Below are 27,102 nucleotides of genomic sequence, written 5' to 3'. Positions count from 1 at the left end.
ACTCAGGATCAGTAATGTACTGTATGTACACAGTGACTGCACCAGCAGAATAGTGAGTGCAGCTCTGGGGTATAATACAGGGTGTAACTCAGGATCAATAATGTAATGTATGTACACAGTGACTGCACCAGCAGAACAGTGAGCGCAGCTCTGGGGTATAATACAGGATGTAACTCAGGATCAGTAATGTAATGTATGTACACAGTGACTGCACCAGCAGAATAGTGAGTGCAGCTCTGGGGTATAATACAGGATGTAACTCAGGATCAGTAATGTAATGTATGTACACAGTGACTGCACCAGCAGAATAGTGAGTGCAGCTCTGGGGTATAATACAGGATGTAACTCGGGATCAGTAATGTAATGTGTGTACACAGTGACTGCACCATCAGAATAGTGAGCGCAGCTCTGGGGTATAATACAGGATGTAACTCAGGATCAGTAATGTAATGTGTGTACACAGTGACTGCACCATCAGAATAGTGAGCGCAGCTCTGGAGTATAATACAGGAAGTAACTCAGGATCAGTAATGTAATGTATGTACACAGTGACTGCACCAGCAGAATAGTGAGTGCAGCTCTGGGGTATAATACAGGATGTAACTCAGGATCAGTAATGTAATGTGTGTACACAGTGACTGCACCATCAGAATAGTGAGCGCAGCTCTGGGGTATAATACAGGATGTAACTCAGGATCAGTAATGTAATGTATGTACACAGTGACTGCACCAGCAGAATAGTGAGTGCAGCTCTGGGGTATAATACAGGATGTAACTCAGGATCAGTAATGTAATGTATGTACACAGTGACCTCACCAGCAGAATAGTGAGTGCAGCTCTGGGGTATAATACAGAATGTAACTCAGGATCAATAATGTATGTACACAGTGACTGCACCAGCAGAATAGTGAGTGCAGCTCTGGGGTATAATACAGGATGTAACTCAGGATCAGTAATGTAATGTATGTACACAGTGACTGCACCAGCAGAAAAGTGAGTGCAGCTCTGGAGTATAATACAGGATGTAACTCAGGATCAGTAATGTAATGCATGTACACAGTAACTGCACCAGCAGAATAGTGAGTGCAGCTCTGGAGCGTAATACAGGATGTAACTCAGGATCAGTAATGTAATGTATGTACACAGTGACTGTACCAGCAGAATAGTGAGTGCAGCTCTGGAGCATAATACAGGATGTAACTCCAGATCAGTAATGTACTGTATGTACACAGTGACTGCACCAGCAGAATAGTGAGTGCAGCTCTGGAGTATAATACAGGATGTAACTCAGGATCAGTAATGTAATGTATGTACACAGTGACTGCACCAGCAGAATAGTGAGTGCAGCTCTGGAGCATAATACAGGATGTAACTCAGGATCAGTAATGTAATGTATGTACACAGTGACTGCACCAGCAGAATAGTGAGTGCAGCTCTGGAGTATAATACAGGATGTAACTCAGGATCAGTAATGTAATGTTTGTACACAGTGACCTCACCAGCAGAATAGTGAGTGCAGCTCTGGGGTATAATACAGGATGTAACTCAGGATCAGTAATGTAATGTATGTACACAGTGACTGCACCAGCAGAATATGTGAGTGCAGCTCTGGGGTATAATATAGGATGTAACTCAGGATCAGTAATGTAATGTATGTACACAGTGACTCCACCAGCAGAATAGTGAGTGCAGCTCTGGGGTATAATACAGGATGTAACTCAGGATCAGTAATGTACTGTATGTACACAGTGACTGCACCAGCAGAATAGTGAGTGCAGCTCTGGGGTATAATACAGGGTGTAACTCAGGATCAATAATGTAATGTATGTACACAGTGACTGCACCAGCAGAACAGTGAGCGCAGCTCTGGGGTATAATACAGGATGTAACTCAGGATCAGTAATGTAATGTATGTACACAGTGACTGCACCAGCAGAATAGTGAGTGCAGCTCTGGAGTATAATACAGGAGGTAACTCAGGATCAGTAATGTAATGTATGTACACAGTGACTGCACCAGCAGAATAGTGAGTGCAGCTCTGGGGTATAATACAGGATGTAACTCAGGATCAGTAATGTATGTACACAGTGACTGCATCAGCAGAACAGTGAGCGCAGCTCTGGGGTATAATACAGGATGTAACTCAGGATCAGTAATGTAATGTATGTACACAGTGACTGCACCAGCAGAATAGTGAGTGCAGCTCTGGGGTATAATACAGGATGTAACTCATAGAATCATAGAATCGTAGAGTTGGAAGGGACCTCCTGGGCCATCTGGTCCAACCCCCTGCTCAAAGCAGGATTCGCTAAATCATCCCAGTCAGATGTCTGTCCAGCCTCTGTTTGAAGACTTCCATTGAAGGAGAACTCACCACTTCTCGTGGCAGCCTGTTCCACTCATTGATCACTCTAACTGTCAAAAAGTTTTTTCTAATATCTAATCTGTGTCTCCTCCCATTCAGTTTCATCCCATTGCTTCTAGTCTTTCCTTGTGCAAATGAGAATAAAGTTGATCCTTCTACAATGTGACAGCCCTTTAGATATTTGTAGACAGCTATTAAGTCTCCTCTCAGTCTTCTCTTTTGCAAACTAAACATTCCCAAATCCTGCAACCTTTCCTCATAAGACAGGGTTTGCAGACCGGTCACCATTCTGGTCGCTCTTTTCTGAACTTGCTCCAGTTTGTTGATGTCTTTTTTAAAATGTGGTGCCCAAAACTGGACACAATATTCCAGATGAGGTCTGACCAAAGAGGAGTATAGGGCAATAATGACTTCACGTGATCTAGACTGTATGCTTCTGTTAATACATCCTAGAATTGCATTTGCCTTTTTTGCTGCTGCATCACACTGTTGACTCATATTCAGTCTGTGATCTATTAGTATACCCAAGTCTTTCTCACATGTGCTGTCACTTAGCCCTATTCCTCCCATTCTATATATGGTTTTTTCATTTTTATTGCCCAGATGTAGTACTTTGCATTTCTCCCTGTTAAAAACCATTCTGTTAGTTGCTGCCCACTTCTCCAGTTTTTTAAATCTTTTTGAATCCTCTCTCTCTCTTCTCTAGTATTAGCTATCCCTCCTAGCTTTGTGTCATCAGCAAATTTAATCAGTTTACCCTCAATTCCTTCATCTAAATCGTTGATAAAGATGTTGAACAATACAGGGCCCAGGACAGAGCCCTGTGGTACCCCACTTGAGACATTCTTCCAACTGGATGTGCAGCCATTTACGACCACTCTTTGGGTCCGATCACGAAGCCAGTTATGAATCCACCTAACAGTTGCCTTGTCCATTCCATACTTAGTCATTTTTTCAATAAGGATTGTATGAGAGACTTTGTCAAATGCTTTGCTGAAGTCAAGATATACTATATCTACAGCATTTCCTTGATCCACCCAATCAGTGATACCGTCATAGAAGGAAATTAAGTTAGTCTGACATGACTTATTAGTTACAAACCCATGCTGACTCTGTTTAATCACTTCATTCTTATCCAGGTATTGACATACATGTTGTTTAATAATTTGTTCAAAGATCTTTCCTGGTATAGAAGTCAGACTCACCGGCCTATAGTTGCCTGGGTCCACCTTCTTCCCCTTTTTGAAGATAGGAACAACATTTGCTCTTCTCCAGTCTTCTGGCACTTCTCCTGTTCTCCAAGAATTTTCAAAGATTATGGAGAGGGGTTCAAAAATTTCTTCTGCTATCTCCTTCAGTACTCTGGGGTGTAATTCATCTGGACCTGGAGACTTGAATTCATTTAGGTTAGCTAAGTGTTTCCTCACTATCTTTCTGTTTATAGATATCCTGGATTCTTCTATTCCCTTAATAGGACAGTGAAGAACAGTTGATGTTACATTTCCTTTCTGAGAGAAAACAGATGCAAAATAGGAATTTAAAAGTTCAGCCTTCTCAACATCCTGTCTTACCATTTCATCATTTTCATCCTGTAAAAATCCTATAGCATCTTTGACTTTTCTTTTACTTTTGACATATCCCCAAAATCCTTTATTATTGCTTTTGACATCTCTTGCAAGCCTCAATTCATTTTCAGCTTTAGAAATCTGATTTGTGCCCTGCAGGTTCTGCAGACAGCATTATATTCTTCTTTAGATATGCCTCCCTCTTTCCATTTTATAAACATTTTTTTCTTCCTTTTTAGCATGTGCTTAAGTTCTGTGTTCATCCATCCTGGTTCCCTTAAATGCTTCCTATTCTTCCCTCTTTTCGGAATTGTTAACAACTGTGCTTTGAGAATTTCATTTTTCAAGATTTCCCATCCTTCCTGGACATTTTTGTCTTTAAGGATATCCAGCCATTGGATCCCTCCAATTCTCTTTCTGAATCCCTTAAAATCTGCCTTTCTGAAATCTAACCTTGACGTCTGAGTCTTCACAGGTCTTCCGCCTCTAGTTATCCAAAATTCTAAAATAGCATGGTCGCTACCTCCTAGGGTCCCAGCCACTTTTACCTCCTCAACCATTTCCTCCCTGTTTATAATGATTAGATCCAAGGTAGCAGTTCCCCTTGTTTTCTCCCTTACCTTTTGGAAGATAAAGTTGTCAGCAAGAGAGGATAAGAATTTCCTTGACCTGTTAGTTTTGCCTGAGAGAGATTCCCAACAAATGTCTGGATAGTTGAAATCTCCCACGACAAGTATGTCATATTTTTTGGAGAACTTGGCCATTTGATGCATAAAGAGTTCATCCATATCTTCAGCTTGCACAGGCGGCCTGTAGTAAATGCCTACAATGGTGTCCTTTCCATTGTTCTGTCCTTGTATTCTTACCCAAACAGTTTCCACAGAACTCCCAGTCTCTGAAGCTTCAATCTCTGTGCAGATATACGCGTTTCTAACATACAATGCGACACCCCCTCCTCGTTTATCAAGTCTGTTTCTTGCAAATAAGTTGTATCCTTCTAGTCTTGTATTCCAATCATGTGTATTGTCCCACCAAGTTTCAGTGATTCCAATGACATCATATTTCTTTTCCTGTGTTAGTAGTTCCAATTCTCCTTGTTTGTTGCCCATGCTTTGTGCATTAGTATAGAAACATTTTAGTTTGTGATTGGTTTCTCTTTCTCCAATATTTTTATTAATTAGATTCTTTCGTCTTTGTTCTTCCTTTCCACTTCTATTAGCAGAGTTCTCAGTAGCATTTGTCAGGTGTATGGCTTTTTCTGGTCTTTTGCTTCCCTTCCCATGTTGTTCTAGTTTAAAGCTCTCCTTACAAGTGTAGCAAGGCGACTTCCAAATACCTGCTTTCCAGTCTTCGTAAGGTGCACCCCATCTCTAGCAAGTAGTCCATCGTATAAGTAGTTCACTCCGTGATCCAGAAATCCAAATCGTTGCTGACGGCACCATCGACGTAGCCAGTTGTTCACCTGCAGAATCTTATTCCACCTCCTTGTTCCATGGCCATCCACTGGGAGGATGGAAGAGAAGACCACCTGCGCTCCCAGTTCTTTCACTTTCTTGCCTAAGTCTTCAAAGTCTCTGCAGATGGTTTCCAGGTCGTTTCTTGCGGTGTCATTTGTCCCCACATGTAGTAGCAGGAATGGGTAGTCATCTGTAGGTCTGAAGAGTCCTGATATCCTGTCAGACACATCTTTAATTTTTGCACCTGGAAGACAGCACATTTCTCTTGAAGTTATATCCGGTCTGCAGATAGCGGCCTCTGTTCCTCTCAACAGGGAATCCCCCATGACCACCACTCTCCGTTTCTTCTTCACAACATTTTTCTTTCTCCATCCAGGAGGACTCTGAAGGCGTACAAGGTTGCTGTTTGTTGGCAAAGTCTTATCCTGATGTATTTCTTCATCGTTTTCCTGCGTGAGAGCCTGGTACTGGTTCCTGAGCAGTATGGGTGCTGACTGCCTCCTGATCCTCCTGCTTCTCTGGGTCACATGTCTCCATTCCTCTGTTTCTTCAGGTGCACTTCGAATTTCTTCTCTTTCTGTAACATGAAGAGATAATTCTGCTCTGTCCAAGAACTCTTCACCTTCCTTAATGATCTTCAACGTAGCTAACCTCTCTTCGAGATTTTCCAACTTTTCCTCCAACAGGGACACAAGCTTGCATTTGTGGCATGTGATGTTTGGCTTTTCCACTGGTAAATCTGTGAACATGTAGCAAGAAATGCAGCTCACCAAATGGCTCCTGGCCTCTTCCATCTTGAGATTTCTTAAAAAGATGAAAGACGAGCCAAAATTCGCGCGCCGTTAGGCCAAAACCCAGTGATCGTTGAGCTCGCGGAGACTCTTCACTTATCCCAGAAGGCACTGGGAATATGCAAATGATCTCCTCAAGACTCGTCCCCTGGTTTAGGATCAGTAATGTAATTTTCAGGATTACATTACATTTCAGGATCAGTAATGTAATGTATGTACACAGTGACTGCACCAGCAGAACAGTGAGCGCAGCTCTGGAGTATAATACAGGATGTAACTCAGGATCAGTAATGTAATGTATGTACACAGTGACTGCACCAGCAGAATAGTGAGTGCAGCTCTGGAGTATAATACAGGACGTAACTCAGGATCAGTCATGTAATGTATGTACACAGTGACTGCACCAGCAGAATAGTGAGTGCAGCTCTGGGGTATAATACAGGATGTAACTCAGGATCAGTCATGTAATGTATGTACACAGTGACTGCACCAGGAGAATAGTGAGTGCAGCTCTGGGGTATAATACAGGATGTAACTCAGGATCAGTAATGTAATGTATGTACACAGTGACTGCACCAGCAGAATAGTGAGTGCAGCTCTGGAGTATAATACAGGATGTAACTCAGGATCAGTAATGTAATGTATGTACACAGTGACTGCACCAGCAGAACAGTGAGCGCAGCTCTGGGGTATAATACAGGATGTAACTCAGGATCAGTAATGTAATGTATGTACACAGTGACTGCACCAGCAGAATAGTGAGTGCAGCTCTGGGGTATAATACAGGATGTAACTCAGGATCAGTAATGTAATGTATGTACACAGTGACTGCACCAGCAGAATAGTGAGTGCAGCTCTGGAGTATAATGCAGGATGTAACTCAGGATCAGTAATGTAATGTATGTACACAGTGACTGCACCAGCAGAATAGTGAGTGCAGCTCTGGGGTATAATGCAGGATCAGTACAGTGCTGTGTGCACACAGTGTCAGGCTCTGCTCTCCTCTTCCTCTATAGAGTGACTCCAGTGTGTGGGTGATTTATATTAGCCTTTGGTGTACTCTATTGCCCTCCAGTGGGTCCTATAAGAACTACAGATGGTATTGTTTTCTCTATTCTTGTCTCCATAGTAACCGCTCCGGATTTTTTTCCGGCTCTTTCTGATGACGACACGGAGAGGCGTCACGTGGTGTGCGGTTGCTAGGCGTGACGTTCTGCACACGCAATTTTTAGACGTCGGTTGCTAAGGGATCGTCACGGTGACGCGACGGCTGCTGTGCCCAGGGAAGGCCGCAAGGAGGCGTCGGGGCCGGATAAGAGATTGTCCGGGGAACCCAGAGAAAAGGCCGGGAGCAGGAGAGGGAAGAGCGGGATGTGAGTGCGCGGAGTACCGACTGCGGAGCCAGCCCACAATGAGAAGATGTGCCGGTGAGCCCGCCGCCTGCCCCGTGTGCGGAGCGAGCGCTGCTGCAGCCTCCTCACCTCTGACTCCAGACCTGTTCCCTGGAGTGCTCCCCCGGGGTGTGTGCAGGGCCTGGGGAGGCCTCCTCTGTTGGTGGCACTACATGTCCCAGCATGGCACATACAGGCTGGGCGAGTTGTCTGCGACCAAAACAATCGCAGTTGAGACGTCGGCGAGTCCATGATGTGACCCGAAATCCCGCAGGGTGAGAGCGATCAGGACAGTGCCACGTCACGAGATGTCACGTCTGCTCGGGGACCGGCGGTGTCGTGGCGCTTTATGATATGTGTCGTGGCCTGTGACAGCCTAAACAGACCTGTAGACCTAGGGGGTCCCGCACTCCTCTGCCCCCCTAGTGTTGGGTCCAGTTCCCCCCCGTTTTTTACTAGTGCTGGGCCGGCTCCGTCTCCCCGGGGGCTGGGGCCGTCTCCGTCTCCCCGGGGGCTGGGGCCGTCTCCGTCTCCCCGGGGGCTGGGGCCGTCTCCGTCTCCCCGGGGGCTGGGGCCGTCTCCGTCTCCCCGGGGGCTGGGGCCGGCTCCGTCTCCCCGGGGGCTGGGGCCGGCTCCGTCTCCCCGGGGGCTGGGGCCGGCTCCGTCTCCCCGGGGGCTGGGCCCGCTCCGATATCTGTATTTTGGGTGATATTTATGGTGAGAATTTTTTCTTTAAATGCCAACTGTTAGGGTGTGTGCACACGTTGCGGCTTCTGCTGCGGAATTTTCCTTGCGTATTTGTCTAAATCTGCAGGTAAATCCGCAGGTCAAAAGACCTGCAGTTTATCTGCGGATTTGCCTGCAGTTTTCCCCTGCGGTTTGACACCTGTCATGGAGCAGGTGCCAAACCGCTGCAGAATCCGCACAAAGAAGTGACATGCTGCGGATTTAATACCGCAGCAAATCCGTGTGGAAAATTCCGCACCGTGGGCACTGCGGTTTTCAATTTGCATTGACTTATATGGTTCTTATATGGTACATCTGCAGAACTGGATCCGCAGCAGAATCCGCAACATGTGCACACACCCTTATACTTTCTTACCCTTCAGTGCACGGAATTGTTGCACAGCACAAGTGTCCTTCTGAGCAGCAACATTATTTTATCACTTCTCCTAGAAGTCTATGGAGATACTTCACAGCCATTGACCCCTGGGTACAAGACCGTGACATTGCCCCTTTGTGTCTGGTGCTATAGAGGAAGAGGATGGTGGCATCCGCTGTGTGTTGTCATTGTGATGCCTGGGGTATGTGGATGGTTTATGTTGATGTGGAAACCTGTATGGAAAGTAGATTCAGTTGTCTAAATAATAAAGCAAAGTATAAATATTTACCATAACAGTTTTTATAGGATCTGTCATATGCTGATCTGATGAGAACTTGTTTTTTTTGTTAACTATTATTTATTTCTATAGCTTCATTGATTCCATGGTGCTGTACATGAGAAGGGGTTACATACAGATTACAGATATCACTTACAGTAAGCAAACTAACAATCACAGACTGATACAGAGGGGAGAGGACCCTGCCCTTGCGGGTTAACATTCTACAGGATGGTATTGAAGGAGATAGGTTGGGGGGTTGCGGGAGCTCCAGTGATGGTGAGGCGGTAGCTCCAGTAGTGGTGAGGAGGCAGCGGGGATCATTGCAGGCTGTAAGCTTTCCTGAAGAGGTGGGTTCTCAGGTTCCGTCTGAAGGATGTGTGTGGTGGATTACCGGACGTGTTGGGGCCAAGAGTTCCAGAGGATAGGGGATATTCGGGAGAAGTCTTGGGGGCAGTTGGGTGAGGAGCGAATAAGTGTGGAGGAGAGAAGGAGGTCTTGGGAGGACCGGAGATTCCTTGAGGGGAGATGTACAGGGGAGACAGGTTATGGACGCCTCTGTAGGTAAAGTGTTAGTAGTTTGAACTGCTTCCTATCTTGTTGTAGGGATTGGTTGCATTCAGCCATCCTTAGGACACATCCCCGTTACACTCTGGTGCTGTTCACATGTCCGTGTTTATTAGGAATGTATATAAACTTGGCACACACCCAAACGAATGTTGTTGCAAAATTGGTGATTTTAATAAATGGCAGTACATACATAAACGTTTTGGTCTATGACCTTCATCAATGTACTGAAAAATTAAACAAAAATAACAGAATAAAAGAAAGTATTTACAATGTAAAGACATGGGTTTTTTTTACAGAGAAAATTATATAATATGCTGAGACATCGGTCACATTATGGCACAAGATACAATGTAGTAATGAGGACACAATCACGGAGACAGGAAACCTACAGAGAGGATGCACATACCGTTAGAATGTACTGTGAGCACTTTGTGAATAGGTTTCAAGGAAAACCTGAAAAGAGGGGAGGAATGGAGCTGATAAAACAGCCATTCAAAATAGGTGAAGGTGAATATTATGAAGACTGATCATACCAATGCTGAAGGGAGGTAACTATCGCCGTCCTACTGTGAGAAAATATAGACCGCTTAGTGACTGGCAGCAATGTAAAGTCCATACTGACTACTAGTATGGACAAAAAAGGCAATCTTACCGTGCAATGCTACAGCGTGTGGATGCGGTATCCGCCGCAGATCCTATGGCGCTATAGGTGTGGAGGAGGTGGCAGTGTTAAATAGCCCAAGAATATTGCTGCTTAGCCTATCAGACGCGCGCCACAGGAAGTGGGTGGGCGTGTGTATGACTGACGTCATACGGCGCTCCAGGCGCTGAGAGGAGGCGTGGGTGTGGGCGTGTCGGTCTGAGGCCCCGGAAGTGTGTCACAGCCTGTCAGGCTAGAGCGCTCTGTAGTGAGGAGGCATAGGTTACCGTGGTTACAGACGCAGCGTTAATAGCAGGAGTGCCAAGAGTGGTTGTTCAGTGATAGGTGGTGAAGATTCAACAAGAGTTCACAGTTGTGGGTTCTGTAATTGAAATAGAACATCATTAGTCCAAATATAATAGAATGACATCATGAAAATAATAATGAAAGTAGAAATGGAGATGAAATACTAGCAAAATGTATACAGTAACCATAATACTGATATATCATAATAGAGACTGATGGTAAGGATACAGAACATTATGATTGGAGGAAAGCCTGTATATCATAATCTTTATTTAACCCCTTAGGTGCCAGGCTATCAAGTTCATGAATCCAGAAGGCCTCCCTTCTTTTTAAGATATTAGTCCGGTTACCTCCTCTACGTGGCAAATGGATTTGCTCTATGACTTGAAATTTGAGCTGGGCAATAGAGTGACCAGCTGTGATGAAATGGAAAGGGATCGGAAGAAGCATATTCTTGCACCTGATGGTGGACTTGTGCTTTGATATGCGATCCCTAACGTGCTGTGTTGTCTCACCCACATATAAAAGGCCGCAAGGACATTTAATCAAATATATAACGAATGAGCTGTCACAAGTGTAGTATTCACGGATGTTATATTTCTTGCCTGTATGGGGGTGATAGAATATATTGCCTTTCTGTACGTTATTGCATTGCACACACTGTAAGCAAGGGAAGGTACCAAATTTGGGATTAGAAAGAAAGCGTTGATGTTTGGGGGGGCCAGGAGAGCCGATGTCGGCTTTAATTAGAATGTCACGCACATTGCGTGGTCTCCTAAAACAAGGTAGGAAGGGTTCCCTAAAAGCCTCTATCTGTGGGTGGGCTGTTGTTAAAAGATGCCAGTGACGCCTAATACTAGAATGTAAACGGTAAGCGAAAGGGTGATAGTCATGAACAAAGGCAATGCGATTCATAGCCTTTGGTTTACGGGGGGAAGGAGCATCCAAATTGTTCAAAGTGTCTGTGGGATAACCCCTCTCAAGGAATTTGGTACGCATTTCTGCCATACGTATTTTCTGAGTCTCTGTCTCTGACACTATTCTTTGCACCCTTTTGAACTGTGACTTAGGAATTGCATCTTTCATTTTGGTAGGGTGGAAGCTCGTATAGTGAAGGAGACTATTGCGGTCAGTCGGTTTTCTGTAGAGGTCAGTAGTTAAATGGCCTGTCTCATCTTTGATGACGAGTGTGTCCAAGAAGTTAATCTGTTTAAGATGATGTGTCATGGTGAAGCTTAGACCTGGCCAGGATGTCTGTAGCATGGAGAAAAAGGAATCTAATGTATCCAAGGATCCTCCCCAGATGCAAAAAATATCGTCGATGTATCTCTTCCACACTATAGCATGAGTGCGGAAGAGGTCATCACGATAGATAATACGGTCCTCAAAGTGAGCCACATAACAATTTGCATAAGGGGGTGCAGCATTAGAGCCCATCGCGGTCCCCCTAGTCTGCAGGTAGTGTGTGTCCTCAAAAAGAAAGAAGTTTTTAGTTAGAATGATGGACAGTAGTTCGCAACACAAATCAATTTGTTCAGGGTGGAAATTGGACATTTCCAATAACCTCCGTACAGATTGGATTCCCTCAGTATGGGGAATGGACGTATAAAGATCTTTCACATCCAGTGTGACTAAGATAGCATCTATAGGAATATGGTCGAGGGTACGGATCACGTCCAGGAAGGCTCCTGTATCCAGTAGGAATGATGGTGTTAATTTAATGAGGGGTGTTAGAATTTTTTCCAAATACTTGGAAATAGGAGAAAAGATGGATTCTGTGGATGCCACGATAGGTCTACCGGGTGGGTTAGCAAGGTTTTTGTGTATCTTAGGTAGTATATAGAAGACCGGCATGATGGGGAATTGTTTGGTTAAGTACTCGCACGTTTTGCTGTCCAGAACTCCACATAATTTATATTTAATCAAGGTAGTCTGGATGAGCCCTTTAATTTCGTTAGTGGGATCCCTGTCGAGTGGTTTGTAAATTGATATATCATTTAATTGGCGATATACTTCGCCCAGGTACATACTCTTATCTAGAATAACAATAGCTCCCCCTTTATCTGCCGGTTTAATGATAAGATCCTTGTCATCCTGTAAGCTTTTTAGGGCTTGTTGATCTAATGCAGTGAGATTGGGTGGAAAATGTAAACGTCTTTTATGGATGTCGTCTCGTAAATTCTGGAAAGTACTATCTATAAAAGAGATAAAAGTCTCCAATGCATATGAACCTGTGGGTGGCCTGAAGGTGCTTTTATTCCTGAGGCCCAAGTTATCCGAAGATATCAAAAGGGGATGAGAAGGGCCGGATGTATAATGTGTATCAGTGATGTTGGAAAAGTGCACCTTCAATCTCAATGACCTGTAAAACCTTTGTAGGTCCATGTCTAGATTAAATGTGTTATAGCTATAACTAGGGCAGAAGGAAAGGCCCTTTTGTAATACCCGGTGTTCAGCTATACTAATACTTTTTGAGGAAATATTAATTACCAGTGGGTCGTTACCTGTGAGCGAGTAATACGACCAAGGTCCGTATTTCTGTGTATATCTCTTCCCCCTGCGGGTCCTCTTCTTTTTATCGTTCTGCGTCGTTGTCCTAAAAAATGGCTGGACGAGCCCTGTCTGTCGAGATCCGAACCGGAGGACGAGATGTCTGTAGTGGATCTGTAGTTGGACTGGGAGTTGAAGTTGCCGGAACTGTAGGATTCGCGCCATTTATAGACTCTGTTGCGTTCGTAGTCGTCCGTATCACGGGCAAATTTATTCCTTTTCCTTGTCTCAGTATCCCGCCGATGTTGTTCAATAGCCCCGTTGATCTTTGTCTTCAGATTGTTAAAGTCCTCAGTACTGATAGAAGATGAAAGCTGGGTTTCTATATTAGAGATTTCCTCTTTGCACTTGGCGATTCCTAGATGTAGATGCTCCAAAGTAAGAGTAATGAGATCAAATGAACATTTATTAATGATTTGTTCGAAACGAGAGCAGAAATCGCTAGATTCGCTGAAAAGAGTAGGACGCAGGGGAACGCGCACTCCCCGGGGTATCCTCTGAACTTTAAGATATTCAGTGAGAGTGACACAGTGTAACTCCAGATTGGTGCACCGCCTAAGTGTCCTCTCCAAGTCACGACCTCTGGTCTCCTTGGGAGGAAGTCTGAGAAAATCACTAGGAAGAGTAGATTGTGCCATAATGTTGGATGTCTCTTCTGCATTATATGAAAATGTGAGGGATGACATCGCCCAGAAAAGGGTGTGCACAACGTAAGGGTTAACAGTATATGAACAGAGACCGTTGGCACAACCCTACAGATACCGGAATGGTGCACAAGTAGGATCCCAATCCGTGACTATCAATGTATATAAACTTGGCACACACCCAAACGAATGTTGTTGCAAAATTGGTGATTTTAATAAATGGCAGTACATACATAAACGTTTCGGTCTATGACCTTCATCAATGTACTGAAAAATTAAACAAAAATAACAGAATAAAAGAAAGTATTTACAATGTAAAGACATGGGTTTTTTTTTTACAGAGAAAATTATATAATATGCTGAGACATCGGTCACATTATGGCACAAGATACAATGTAGTAATGAGGACACAATCACGGAGACAGGAAACCTACAGAGAGGATGCACATACCGTTAGAATGTACTGTGAGCACTTTGTGAATAGGTTTCAAGGAAAACCTGAAAAGAGGGGAGGAATGGAGCTGATAAAACAGCCATTCAAAATAGGTGAAGGTGAATATTATGAAGACTGATCATACCAATGCTGAAGGGAGGTAACTATCGCCGTCCTACTGTGAGAAAATATAGACCGCTTAGTGACTGGCAGCAATGTAAAGTCCATACTGACTACTAGTATGGACAAAAAAGGCAATCTTACCGTGCAATGCTACAGCGTGTGGATGCGGTATCCGCCGCAGATCCTATGGCGCTATAGGTGTGGAGGAGGTGGCAGTGTTAAATAGCCCAAGAATATTGCTGCTTAGCCTATCAGACGCGCGCCACAGGAAGTGGGTGGGCGTGTGTATGACTGACGTCATACGGCGCTACAGGCGCTGAGAGGAGGCGTGGGTGTGGGCGTGTCGGTCTGAGGCCCCGGAAGTGTGTCACAGCCTGTCAGGCTAGAGCGCTCTGTAGTGCTCCTATTTCCAAGTATTTGGAAAAAATTCTAACACCCCTCATTAAATTAACACCATCATTCCTACTGGATACAGGAGCCTTCCTGGACGTGATCCGTACCCTCGACCATATTCCTATAGATGCTATCTTAGTCACACTGGATGTGAAAGATCTTTATACGTCCATTCCCCATACTGAGGGAATCCAATCTGTACGGAGGTTATTGGAAATGTCCAATTTCCACCCTGAACAAATTGATTTGTGTTGCGAACTACTGTCCATCATTCTAACTAAAAACTTCTTTCTTTTTGAGGACACACACTACCTGCAGACTAGGGGGACCGCGATGGGCTCTAATGCTGCACCCCCTTATGCAAATTGTTATGTGGCTCACTTTGAGGACCGTATTATCTATCGTGATGACCTCTTCCGCACTCATGCTATAGTGTGGAAGAGATACATCGACGATATTTTTTGCATCTGGGGAGGATCCTTGGATACATTAGATTCCTTTTTCTCCATGCTACAGACATCCTGGCCAGGTCTAAGCTTCACCATGACACATCATCTTAAACAGATTAACTTCTTGGACACACTCGTCATCAAAGATGAGACAGGCCATTTAACTACTGACCTCTACAGAAAACCGACTGACCGCAATAGTCTCCTTCACTATACGAGCTTCCACCCTACCAAAATGAAAGATGCAATTCCTAAGTCACAGTTCAAAAGGGTGCAAAGAATAGTGTCAGAGACAGAGACTCAGAAAATACGTATGGCAGAAATGCGTACCAAATTCCTTGAGAGGGGTTATCCCACAGACACTTTGAACAATTTGGATGCTCCTTCCCCCCGTAAACCAAAGGCTATGAATCGCATTGCCTTTGTTCATGACTATCACCCTTTCGCTTACCGTTTACATTCTAGTATTAGGCGTCACTGGCATCTTTTAACAACAGCCCACCCACAGATAGAGGCTTTTAGGGAACCCTTCCTACCTTGTTTTAGGAGACCACGCAATGTGCGTGACATTCTAATTAAAGCCGACATCGGCTCTCCTGGCCCCCCCAAACATCAACGCTTTCTTTCTAATCCCAAATTTGGTACCTTCCCTTGCTTACAGTGTGTGCAATGCAATAACGTACAGAAAGGCAATATATTCTATCACCCCCATACAGGCAAGAAATATAACATCCGTGAATACTACACTTGTGACAGCTCATTCGTTATATATTTGATTAAATGTCCTTGCGGCCTTTTATATGTGGGTGAGACAACACAGCACGTTAGGGATCGCATATCAAAGCACAAGTCCACCATCAGGTGCAAGAATATGCTTCTTCCGATCCCTTTCCATTTCATCACAGCTGGTCACTCTATTGCCCAGCTCAAATTTCAAGTCATAGAGCAAATCCATTTGCCACGTAGAGGAGGTAACCGGACTAATATCTTAAAAAGAAGGGAGGCCTTCTGGATTCATGAACTTGATAGCCTGGCACCTAAGGGGTTAAATAAAGATTATGATATACAGGCTTTCCTCCAATCATAATGTTCTGTATCCTTACCATCAGTCTCTATTATGATATATCAGTATTATGGTTACTGTATACATTTTGCTAGTATTTCATCTCCATTTCTACTTTCATTATTATTTTCATGATGTCATTCTATTATATTTGGACTAATGATGTTCTATTTCAATTACAGAACCCACAACTGTGAACTCTTGTTGAATCTTCACCACCTATCACTGAACAACCACTCTTGGCACTCCTGCTATTAACGCTGCGTCTGTAACCACGGTAACCTATGCCTCCTCACTACAGAGCGCTCTAGCCTGACAGGCTGTGACACACTTCCGGGGCCTCAGACCGACACGCCCACACCCACGCCTCCTCTCAGCGCCTGGAGCGCCGTATGACGTCAGTCATACACACGCCCACCCACTTCCTGTGGCGCGCGTCTGATAGGCTAAGCAGCAATATTCTTGGGCTATTTAACACTGCCACCTCCTCCACACCTATAGCGCCATAGGATCTGCGGCGGATACCGCATCCACACGCTGTAGCATTGCACGGTAAGATTGCCTTTTTTGTCCATACTAGTAGTCAGTATGGACTTTACATTGCTGCCAGTCACTAAGCGGTCTATATTTTCTCACAGTAGGACGGCGATAGTTACCTCCCTTCAGCATTGGTATGATCAGTCTTCATAATATTCACCTTCACCTATTTTGAATGGCTGTTTTATCAGCTCCATTCCTCCCCTCTTTTCAGGTTTTCCTTGAAACCTATTCACAAAGTGCTCACAGTACATTCTAACGGTATGTGCATCCTCTCTGTAGGTTTCCTGTCTCCGTGATTGTGTCCTCATTACTACATTGTATCTTGTGCCATAATGTGACCGATGTCTCAGCATATTATATAATTTTCTCTGTAAAAAAAACCCATGTCTTTACATTGTAAATACTTTCTTTTATTCTGTTATTTTTGTTTAATTTTTCAGTACATTGATGAAGGTCATAGACCGAAACGTTTATGTATGTACTGCCATTTATTAAAATCACCAATTTTGCAACAACATTCGTTTGGGTGTGTGCCAAGTTTATATACATTGATAGTCACGGATTGGGATCCTACTTGTGCACCATTCCGGTATCTGTAGGGTTGTGCCAACGGTCTCTGTTCATATACGTGTTTATTAGGAGACAGGTCCGTTTTTGATCAGAGCCACAGATAAGTCACATCTATTCAAATAAACAGGTCTCTGAAAAAAGCTGTCGCACCTATGTGTCCCCCGAGCGCTGCCTACTTGTGGTTAATGATTTGGAGAAACCTGGATTTTTTTTTTTGTCCCATTTTTGTATTAGAAAGAAATGGTTGAAAATCAGATCTAGCACGCTGATGAAAAATGGCCCTTACGTAAAGCTTCTGTTACTTACCTATAATTTGCAGTGTTTATCTTACAGTTGTGGCCAAAAGTATTGACACCCCTGCAATTCTGTTAGATAATACTCAGTTTCTTCCTGAAAATGATTGCAATCACAAATTCTTTGGTATTATTATCTTCATTTAATTTGTTCTAAATGAAAAAACACAAAAGAGAATGAAGCAAAAAGCAAAACATTGATCATTTCACACAAAACTCCAAAAATGGGCCAGACAAAAGTATTGGCACCCTCAGCCTACTACTTGGTTGCACAACCTTTAGCCAAAATAACTGCGACCAACCGCTTCCGGTAACTATCAATGAGTTTCTTACAATGCTCTGCTGGAATTTTAGACCATTCTTCTTTGGCAAACTGCTCCAGGTCCCTGATATTTGAAGGGTGCCTTCTCCAAACTGCCATTTTTAGATCTCTCCACAGGTGTTCTATGGGATTCAGGTCTGGACTCAATGCTGGCCACCTTAGAAGTCTCCAGTGCTTTCTCTCAAACCATTTTCTAGTGCTTTTTGAAGTGTGTTTTGGGTCATTGTCCTGCTGGAAGACCCATGACCTCTGAGGGAGACCCAGCTTTCTAACACTGGGCCCTACATTATGCTGCAAAATTTGTTGGTAGTCTTCAGACTTCATAATGCCATGCACACGGTCAAGCAGTCCAGTGCCAGAGGCAGCAAAGCAACCCCAAAACATCAGGGAACCTCCGCCATGTTTGACTGTAGGGACCGTGTTCTTTTCTTTGAATGCCTCTTTTTTTCTCCTGTAAACTCTATGTTGATGCCTCTGCCCAAAAAGCTCTACTTTTGTCTCATCTGACCAGAGAACATTCTTCCAAAACGTTTTAGGCTTTTTCAGGTAAGTTTTGGCAAACTCCAGCCTGGCTTTTTTATATCTCGGGGTAAGAAGTGGGGTCTTCCTGGGTCTCCTACCATATAGTCCCTTTTCATTCAGACGCCGACGGATAGTACGGGTTGACACTGTTGTGCCCTCGGACTGCAGGGCAGCTTGAACTTGTCTGGATGTTAGTGGAGGTTCTTTATCCAACATCCGCACAATCTTGCGTTGAAATCTCTTGTCAATTTTTCTTTTCCGTCCACATCTAGGGAGGTTAGCCACAGTGCCATGGGCTTTAAACTTCTTGATGACACTGCGCACGGTAGACACAGGAACATTCAGGTCTTTGGAGATGGACTTGTAGCCTTGAGATTGCTCATGCTTCCTCACAATTTGGTTTCTCAAGTCCTCAGACAGTTCTTTGGTCTTCTTTCTTTTCTCCATGCTCAATGTGGTACACACAAGGACACAGGACAGAGGTTGAGTCAACTTTAATCCATGTCAACTGGCTGCAAGTGTGATTTAGTTATTGCCAACACCTGTTAGGTGCCACAGGTAAGTTACAGGTGCTGTTAATTACACAAATTAGAGAAGCATCACATGATTTTTCGAACAGTGCCAATACTTTTGTCCTCCCTCTTTTTTATGTTTGGTGTGGAATTATATCCAATTTGGCTTTAGGACAATTCTTTTTGTGTTTTTTCATTTAAGACAAATTAAATGAAGATAATAATACCAAAGAATTTGTGATTGCAATCATTTTCAGGAAGAAACTGATTATTATCTGACAGAATTGCAGGGGTGTCAATACTTTTGGCCACAACTGTATATGTGATTATTGTGCTGTAGATCAGTCGGGGGGCCGGATCATGAGAGCCCCCGATCGCTCATAAGACTGACGCAGACAGTCGTTAGAGCGTCTTATCAGCCCGTACACTGCTCCATGTGCATTCTGCCGACCTGCATTCTCCAGAGGGGGTCTCGGGGCTGGGTCCCCACCAATATACAGCATATTAAAGGGAGTATTATATAATAAAGGTAACATTATAACTGATAGGTACACTTTAAAGGAAAGCTGCAGTACGCCGACTCCTAGAGACGTGTCGGAAGTTTTGATTAGTGGGGTGCCGAGGATTTTGTGTTATTTTGAAGTGGGACCTTGGACCTCTTGTGCACCGGCATTAGGGTATCTGCCTCCCCCCTTTAGCTACAATTCTGGGGTAACGCACAGACTTTGATATAAGTTTATGTTGGCCAGCCTTGACATAGTCATGAGAGAAAAAAGAAGAGAGAGAACAGTCCATGAATCATAATGATATCATCAGGATTGTAGGCCAGATAAGTCATTGCTGGATCTGAACTTTGCAGAAAAGAAAAGCTTTGCACGCTATTGCACATATGAGAATTCTACAAAAATATTTTGACATTGCGGCTGCAGGGTCTTGATGTAGTCATTTACAGCCCCCTATTTGTACGGGGTGGACAGCGCTTGCTATAGGGTCCCCTGTACATCTTAGTTTCATGGAGGTTACAGGGGATTAGGCTTTAGGATCTTATACTGTCCTCCTGGATCCCTGTCTACGAGGAGAGTATTTTGGAGATTTCATGGCTGGATACAGGGCAGGACCCCAATCACACAGCTCAGTGTTCGAGGATGTTAGAACCTAGAACCGACCTACACCTATGTTGACACGGACGTAGCATATAGCTGCATTGAGTCACATTGACTTGTCCGTTCATACATATTGCAAATACAATGTAGGTGTGAATGAGGCCTGGCACGCTCATTGATGCAGCACCAGGATACTATTGACTCCCGATTATCTTCCATACGGTGGAGCTTCGCCTCTGAGAAAGGTGAGAAGGAGCCTGTATCTTCTAGGAGGTAGCTCAGTCCTTTCTATCCCTGCATGGAGGGGACTATGATCATGGCTGATGCTGGCTGTCCTTCATATCCACATGGATCTGTAATGATGCAGTATCAGCACGGGAACATGGAGGTTGTCATCAGGTCGGAGTCATCATGGTGCCGTCTGCAGGGATTAGGTTACGGTACATACATTAGTAGTGGATGATTTCACTCACATCCATGAGTCGTGTCATCATACGTTCTGCTGCTGAGCTGTTTCTTGGTTGTATTAGTTTCTGGGAAGTCTGGTAAGGCCGGGCGGCCACCTCTGTAGGAGCCATAATGGGGAACTTATAGCTCGTAAACCCCTGATTTGATTTTGCATTGGAACTCATGATGACTTGATGGCGTGTCTGTTCTTTCCTTATACACTGCCAGGACGTCTAATACACCTATATAGTAATAACATTTCTTCATAGACCCCCTACCTCATATCCCATTGAGATCAGCTGCCCACCATAAAAGTGGTCTACACCTTAAATCTAGCTGCCATTACCAATAATGTCCTTCTCATCCCTCCTGTTGCGTTCTGACCCTGTCCATATTATACACACTGATGCTCAATTTGGCAGAGCATGCATGTGTTCTCATTAGGAATAGGTGGCTGCCAGACTCCACTTGTCCCTCATGAGAACAACATGTCGGAGATGTTGAAATCCATCCTATGGACGAGTTTGGGGTCTTTTGGGAAATGGTTTTAAGTTGACGACCCCTAATTTCTATGTAGATTTTTGGCTATCTTAAGTCCAAAATCATTAAAGCTCCCGTCAGGGTTGCTATTTTGATGTCTTGGTGCTGGGGATAATTAACCTGGCTCCGGCTCCATCCATCTCCAATTTCCATTGTCCCTTTAAGTGACATGATTGCCTCAGACTAACGTCTTGCTATCTCTTTTCCTTCAGCTCTTAGACCAAGAAGATGCCAAGCAAATATATGTGGTGTCATCACCAACCATTGCTGCCAGACACCCATGAAGCTGACCGAACATCGTAGAGGCCCCATCAAAAGCAGGAAGCAACATGAAGCCCGCACACGAGCGGAGCCAGGAATGTCTTCCACCAAAGAAACGAGATCTGGCTCAGAGCACTATAAACATAGAGGAGCAGCCACCTAAGGTGGATAACTCCTCCATTAATGAAAGATCTACCAACGAGACCTCCTGGCCCCGCGGAGTTTTGGTGGCTTCAGGACAAGGACATGGGGTGAGATATGAAGTGGCCGGAGAAGGGGCAGAATCAGTCACAGTGGATCAGTATGGAAATCTGTACAAACTTGCTGTGCCCCCCACCTACTCCTCATCAGGCCTCCACCCTGTAGTTAACATGGGGTCCATCCCTCCTTCCTTTAATGTAGCATCACAATTGATCCAACACCCAGGAATTACGTATCCTTCCATCCATTATGCTCCCATCTCTCACACGTCCGTGCAGTTTCTGGGGCCATCTTATGCCGTTCCCTATGCCGTGCCTCCAGGCTTCTTACAACGTGCTGTGATATCTCCACCTGCCACATTGGCTACTTCTCACGTACCCCATTATGTGCCATATAACTCTGTCATACCCGAGGGGGTGACTCCTCCTCCTCAGCCCCCATCTCCCCAAACTTTCAGTAAAGTGACCACAGCACAATCTCCCTCTGTTCTTATGGGCGTTGTACCGGTGGATGTCACCAAGGGACGAGTCCCTGTATTTTATCAGCACCCTTCTCAGATGCCAGCAGGGTATCCCGTACATGAAATGCTTCTGGCGTGTCCACCTAATTCGGCCTCCCCCATTGATAAAGAAACTATGATGGCCTCTACCAACGGGTCCCAGAGAGAATCCGAATGTACATCCTCCAGAAGAGCGAGCCAGGCAGCCATAGACCAGTACATCCACCATTCTGAAGAAGAGATGGCGAGAGGACAAAACGACAATCTGTTGGACTGTGAAACATACTCATGCCGTGCACCACAGAGGACGGAGGTCGCTCTCATGACCCATAGGAGCACTCCGGATACAGACCTAGAAGTTCAGAGAGTTGTTGGAGGGATGGTTTCACAGGAGTATTGCTTGCCGTCTGTGCAGAGAAAAGAGCGGATGAGTCCGTTAAATCTATCCAATGACATTAAGCATGATGCAAAGAGAGGACACAGCAATCTTACGAGTCCGCCAAGAGGCGATCTCCGGGGTGTGTACGGGGCACAGCACCCTATTAAATACTCAGAGAAAAATGCACTTATTTCAAATGGCGAGGCAACGCAAGGAATGCACAGTTCTGCCGCGAGATCATCCTCTGCCACTCTACAGCATGCCTCTAAAACCCAAGAGAGCAGATCTTCAGAAGTGCACAGTCGAGGCAGAGACTCTCCCACCACGGGTGCGCCGCCACCCCCTCCTCATGCCACTACTTTACCATCACACTTCATGAAAGGGGCCATCATCCAGCTCGCCACCGGCGAACTGAAAAGGGTAGAAGACTTACAGACCCAGGATTTCGTGCGAAGCGCAGAAGTCAGCGGCGGCCTTAAAATCGATTCCAGCACAGTGGTGGACATCCAGGAGAGTCAGTGGCCAGGATTTGTGACTCTTCATTTCGTAGTGGGGGAGCAACAAAGCAAAGTGTGTCTTGACGTCCCTCCCGAGCACCCGTTTTTTGTGTACGGACAAGGCTGGTCTTCATGCAGCCCGTCACAGACTGCGCAGCTTTTTGCACTTCCTTGCCACCGACTTCAAGTGGGAGACGTATGCATATCCATAAGTTTGCAGAGTATCTCCAAGAACGGTGCGTCGCCTGCAGGCAGCACACACCAGGCTTTGCCGCATCAGATCGAGAAAGCAGTGTTACAATCTAGGGAGTGCCCACAGATGCCCGAAAGAGATGGCGATAGGCAAAATCAGCTCCAGAAAGATGGTGTGGCTCAGATTTCCCTGGCCCAGACCTCATGTCCTCTTCCCACAGCTTCGCCGAGCTGGTCAAACCCAGGAGTCCAAAGATATAGCGGACAGAGTTCAGAAGCCCGGCCTTCGCCTTCACGCCATTCGTTCATTCCACAAGAGGTGAAGCTGTCCATTGAAGGCCGGTCAAACGCAGGGAAATAAATCTCTGCCAACCCTAATTTTGCACAGTTAGAGTACAGGGATAATCATTGACGTTTTGAGACTGGGTCCCTGCTGCCGGAGGAAAAAAATGGCCCGGGAGGGTAATGTCTACTGCACAGACACAAAAACGGAGATCTCTTTATTTTCCTGGTTAACCCTATTTTATACGTATATATTGTGCATTTCCATGCATTTATCGCTGATGTGTTAAGTATAAGAATGTTTTTCGATATCGGAAGTGGAGGAGGTGACTTATTTTTGAGATGAGGGTATTTTTTTTGGAGTAAGTGTCTTCCTGAGATTCGAAGCCTCCAGTTAAGACCTGACCCTACCACGTCAGAACGGGCACAGTCGACAGGCGGAATGCTTTTCTAAGCGTCGCAAACTTTCGGGACCGGCCGTAATAGTAACTGACACTTCCCTGGCCAGTATCTATGGTCGTGCCCCCCCCCCCAAAAAAAAACACTTCCCAAGTGCAATAAAGGTATAGCACGGACCCTGGCTCTCCTGCACCTTCTGACCGAAAGCTTTACCCCCCGCAGGGACATCTATATATTTAGCTCATATCTGGCGTGTACGCTATTTTAATGCCTACTTTCCGCACTGCCAAATCTTATTCTAAAAGACCCCCCCCACCAGATCCCACTTTGAACGTCACTGGACACTACATATACTCCCATCATTTCCTTCTACGAAGGCCAGACGAGTCACTGGATAAATTAAAGTACACCCCCATCTCCAATAATGATATATATGCTATACTAGGAGCAAAGCAAATATTCACAAGCAATCCTAACATTCGGGGGCATGCGGTTGCACCCGGAGTTGTGCGCAGGGGTTGGGGCTTTAATGCACTGCTTAACTTTGTATTTTTTTCCAACTGTAACACAAGGAAGCATTTTTTTTGGCCTCAGACCAGTGTTAAATAACAGATCCTTTTAATTGTACGATGCGTCAGTCTTCGAGCGGAGCGGACCCTTGCCCTTGCCCCAGGTTAGGGAGGGAGGTCCGGAGGGCACCACTTTCCATCCCCTTGGGACACGCGTTTCATCTAATTAACTGATATGCATCCTACAAAGCCTTAGACTTTAGGCCGGTGCTTCTCTCCTATTCTGCTACCTGATCTTTACCAGAGCATTAATCTATATTTTGTTGTGCTTTTTTTTGTAACTGATTTAAATAAATCAATTTGTACTGTATATTTGTATTCCCGCTGAGCTTTTTTTTTTGTTTTGTTTCTTTTTTCCTTTATTTTCTCTGAGTTATAAAAATATTAAAAAATCAACTGTATTTTCATGCTAATACACATTTAACATGTAAGCATTCTATGTACCAATATGCCTATATAAACACATAGCTCTTTTTTCTCCGGGTGTCTTACCTTTTTTTTTGGAAGCGGGCTGCATTTGTGGTTCTATTAATCCACTATTAAATGGAGAATATTCTTTAGCTGTTAGTCATGAGTGGAATTTAAAAGCTGCATACTGATGGTTTCCTTTTTGGAACTTGGGGTACACAACCTTCCATTTCAGAGCAGCATTTATACTAAGCATCTCTGCATTCTCAGTGACATTGTATTACATGTACTGTAATGGTTGGGGGTTGCAGTCCCTGCTGCATCAGTGTCTGCATTGTCGTAGCTGTAGTTTAAGCTGATATATTCATCTGGACTCCCTGAAGGACCTCTTATCTCTCTACAGCCCCTAATGTTCAGGCAGTGTTTATACCAAGAAATAAACAGTAATAGACCACCAACATCCATAGCTACATGACGGTGGTTTCCCTTTTGCTACTTGGGCTAGACGACCTCTTACAGTCAGGGCCAAAAGTGTTTGCACCCTTGAAATTGTTCCAGAAAATAAAGTATTTCTCCCATAAAATTATTGCATGTACATGTTTAGAGCACTCTGAAGAACCAAGCAGTCAAATAGTCCCATAAAACGTCACTTTTCTTAAATAGTTTATAAAATAATGGACAATAAGGTACATGGGATAAAGGGGGATAGGATGCGAGCACACAACGGCACACCGGAACAGGACTCACAATCCACCCAGCATGCTACAGCAAATAACCTTATGGGGCTGACATAAACCATTGTAGAGGCACACAGCCATTATCACAGTCATGAAGCAAGTGCTTATATTACAAAAGGCAAATAGATTGCCCAAAGATAGTTCAAAATAGCAGCCCTCCATCCATGCCCCCTGAGGAAGGTGCTTAGCGCTCCAAAACGCGCGTCGGGGTGGGCCGACTTCCCTCCGCTCCTGCAGCACTAAGTTCAAAATAGCATGTTACCTACAGTGGGGAAAAAAAGTATTTAGTCAGTCAGCAATAGTGCAAGTTCCACCACTTAAAAAGATGAGAGGCGTCTGTAATTTACATCATAGGTAGACCTCAACTATGGGAGACAAACTGAGAAAAAAAAAATCCAGAAAATCACATTGTCTGGTTTTTTTTTTCATTTTATTTGCATATTATGGTGGAAAATAAGTATTTGGTCAGAAACAAAATTTCATCTCAATACTTTGTGATATATCCTTTGTTGGCAATGACAGAGGTCAAACTTTTTCTGTAAGTCTTCACAAGGTTGCCACACACTGTTGTTGGTATGTTGGCCCATTCCTCCATGCAGATCTCCTCTAGAGCAGTGATGTTTTTGGCTTTTCGCTTGGCAACACGGACTTTCAACTCCCTCCAAAGGTTTTCTATAGGGTTGAGATCTGGAGACTGGCTAGGCCACTCCAGGACCTTGAAATGCTTCTTACGAAGCCACTCCTTCGTTGCCCTGGCGGTGTGCTTTGGATCATTGTCATGTTGAAAGACCCAGCCACGTTTCATCTTCAATGCCCTTGCTGATGGAAGGAGGTTTGCACTCAAAATCTCACGATACATGGCCCCATTCATTCTTTCATGTACCCGGATCAGTCGTCCTGGCCCCTTTGCAGAGAAACAGCCCCAAAGCATGATGTTTCCACCACCATGCTTTACAGTAGGTATGGTGTTTGATCGATGCAACTCAGTATTCTTTTTCCTCCAAACACGACAAGTTGTGTTTCTACCAAACAGTTCCAGTTTGGTTTCATCAGACCATAGGACATTCTCCCAAAACTCCTCTGGATCATCCAAATGCTCTCTAGCAAACTTCAGACGGGCCCGGACATGTACAGGCTTAAGCAGTGGGACACGTCTGGCACTGCAGGATCTGAGTCCATGGTGGCGTAGTGTGTTACTTATGGTAGGCCTTGTTACATTGGTCCCAGCTCTCTGCAGTTCATTCACTAGGTCCCCCCGCGTGGTTCTGGGATTTTTGCTCACCGTTCTTGTGATCATTCTGACCCCACGGGGTGGGATTTTGCGTGGAGCACCAGATCGAGGGAGATTATCAGTGGTCTTGTATGTCTTCCATTTTCTAATTATTGCTCCCACAGTTGATTTCTTCACTCCAAGCTGGTTGGCTATTGCAGATTCAGTCTTCCCAGCCTGGTGCAGGGCTACAATTTTGTTTCTGGTGTCCTTTGACAGCTCTTTGGTCTTCACCATAGTGGAGTTTGGAGTCAGACTGTTTGAGGGTGTGCACAGGTGTCTTTTTATACTGATAACAAGTTTAAACAGGTGCCATTACTACAGGTAATGAGTGGAGGAAAGAGGAGACTCTTAAAGAAGAAGTTACAGGTCTGTGAGAGCCAGAAATCTTGATTGCTTGTTTCTGACCAAATACTTATTTTCCACCATAATATGCAAAT

General features: G+C 44.6%; 1 protein-coding gene across 2 annotated transcripts; it reads left to right on the top strand.

Annotated features, from left to right (window-relative positions):
- Positions 1–7,342: 7,342 nt before the first annotated feature.
- Positions 7,343–24,557, top strand: ATXN1L (ataxin 1 like). 2 transcript variants are annotated; one of them, XM_073584600.1, is made up of 2 exons: positions 7,343–7,605; positions 21,181–24,557. In XM_073584600.1, the coding sequence occupies exon 2, from the start codon at positions 21,298–21,300 to the stop codon at positions 23,356–23,358; it is 2,061 nt and encodes a 686-aa protein (XP_073440701.1). In that variant the 5' UTR covers positions 7,343–7,605; positions 21,181–21,297; the 3' UTR covers positions 23,359–24,557. The 2 variants fall into 2 exon arrangements, with proteins under 2 accessions (XP_073440701.1, XP_073440710.1); XM_073584609.1 differs by lacking the exon at positions 7,343–7,605 and adding an exon at positions 7,827–7,844.
- Positions 24,558–27,102: the final 2,545 nt, after the last annotated feature.

The sequence above is a fragment of the Dendrobates tinctorius genome, unplaced genomic scaffold (assembly GCF_039654945.1).
Source record: "Dendrobates tinctorius isolate UK_male_01 unplaced genomic scaffold, ASM3965494v1 ptg000009l, whole genome shotgun sequence".
In the NCBI taxonomy this organism is placed as follows: domain Eukaryota; kingdom Metazoa; phylum Chordata; class Amphibia; order Anura; family Dendrobatidae; genus Dendrobates; species Dendrobates tinctorius.
Note: the sequence above shows the minus strand (reverse complement) of the source record. Positions and strands in the feature narration are given on the sequence as shown.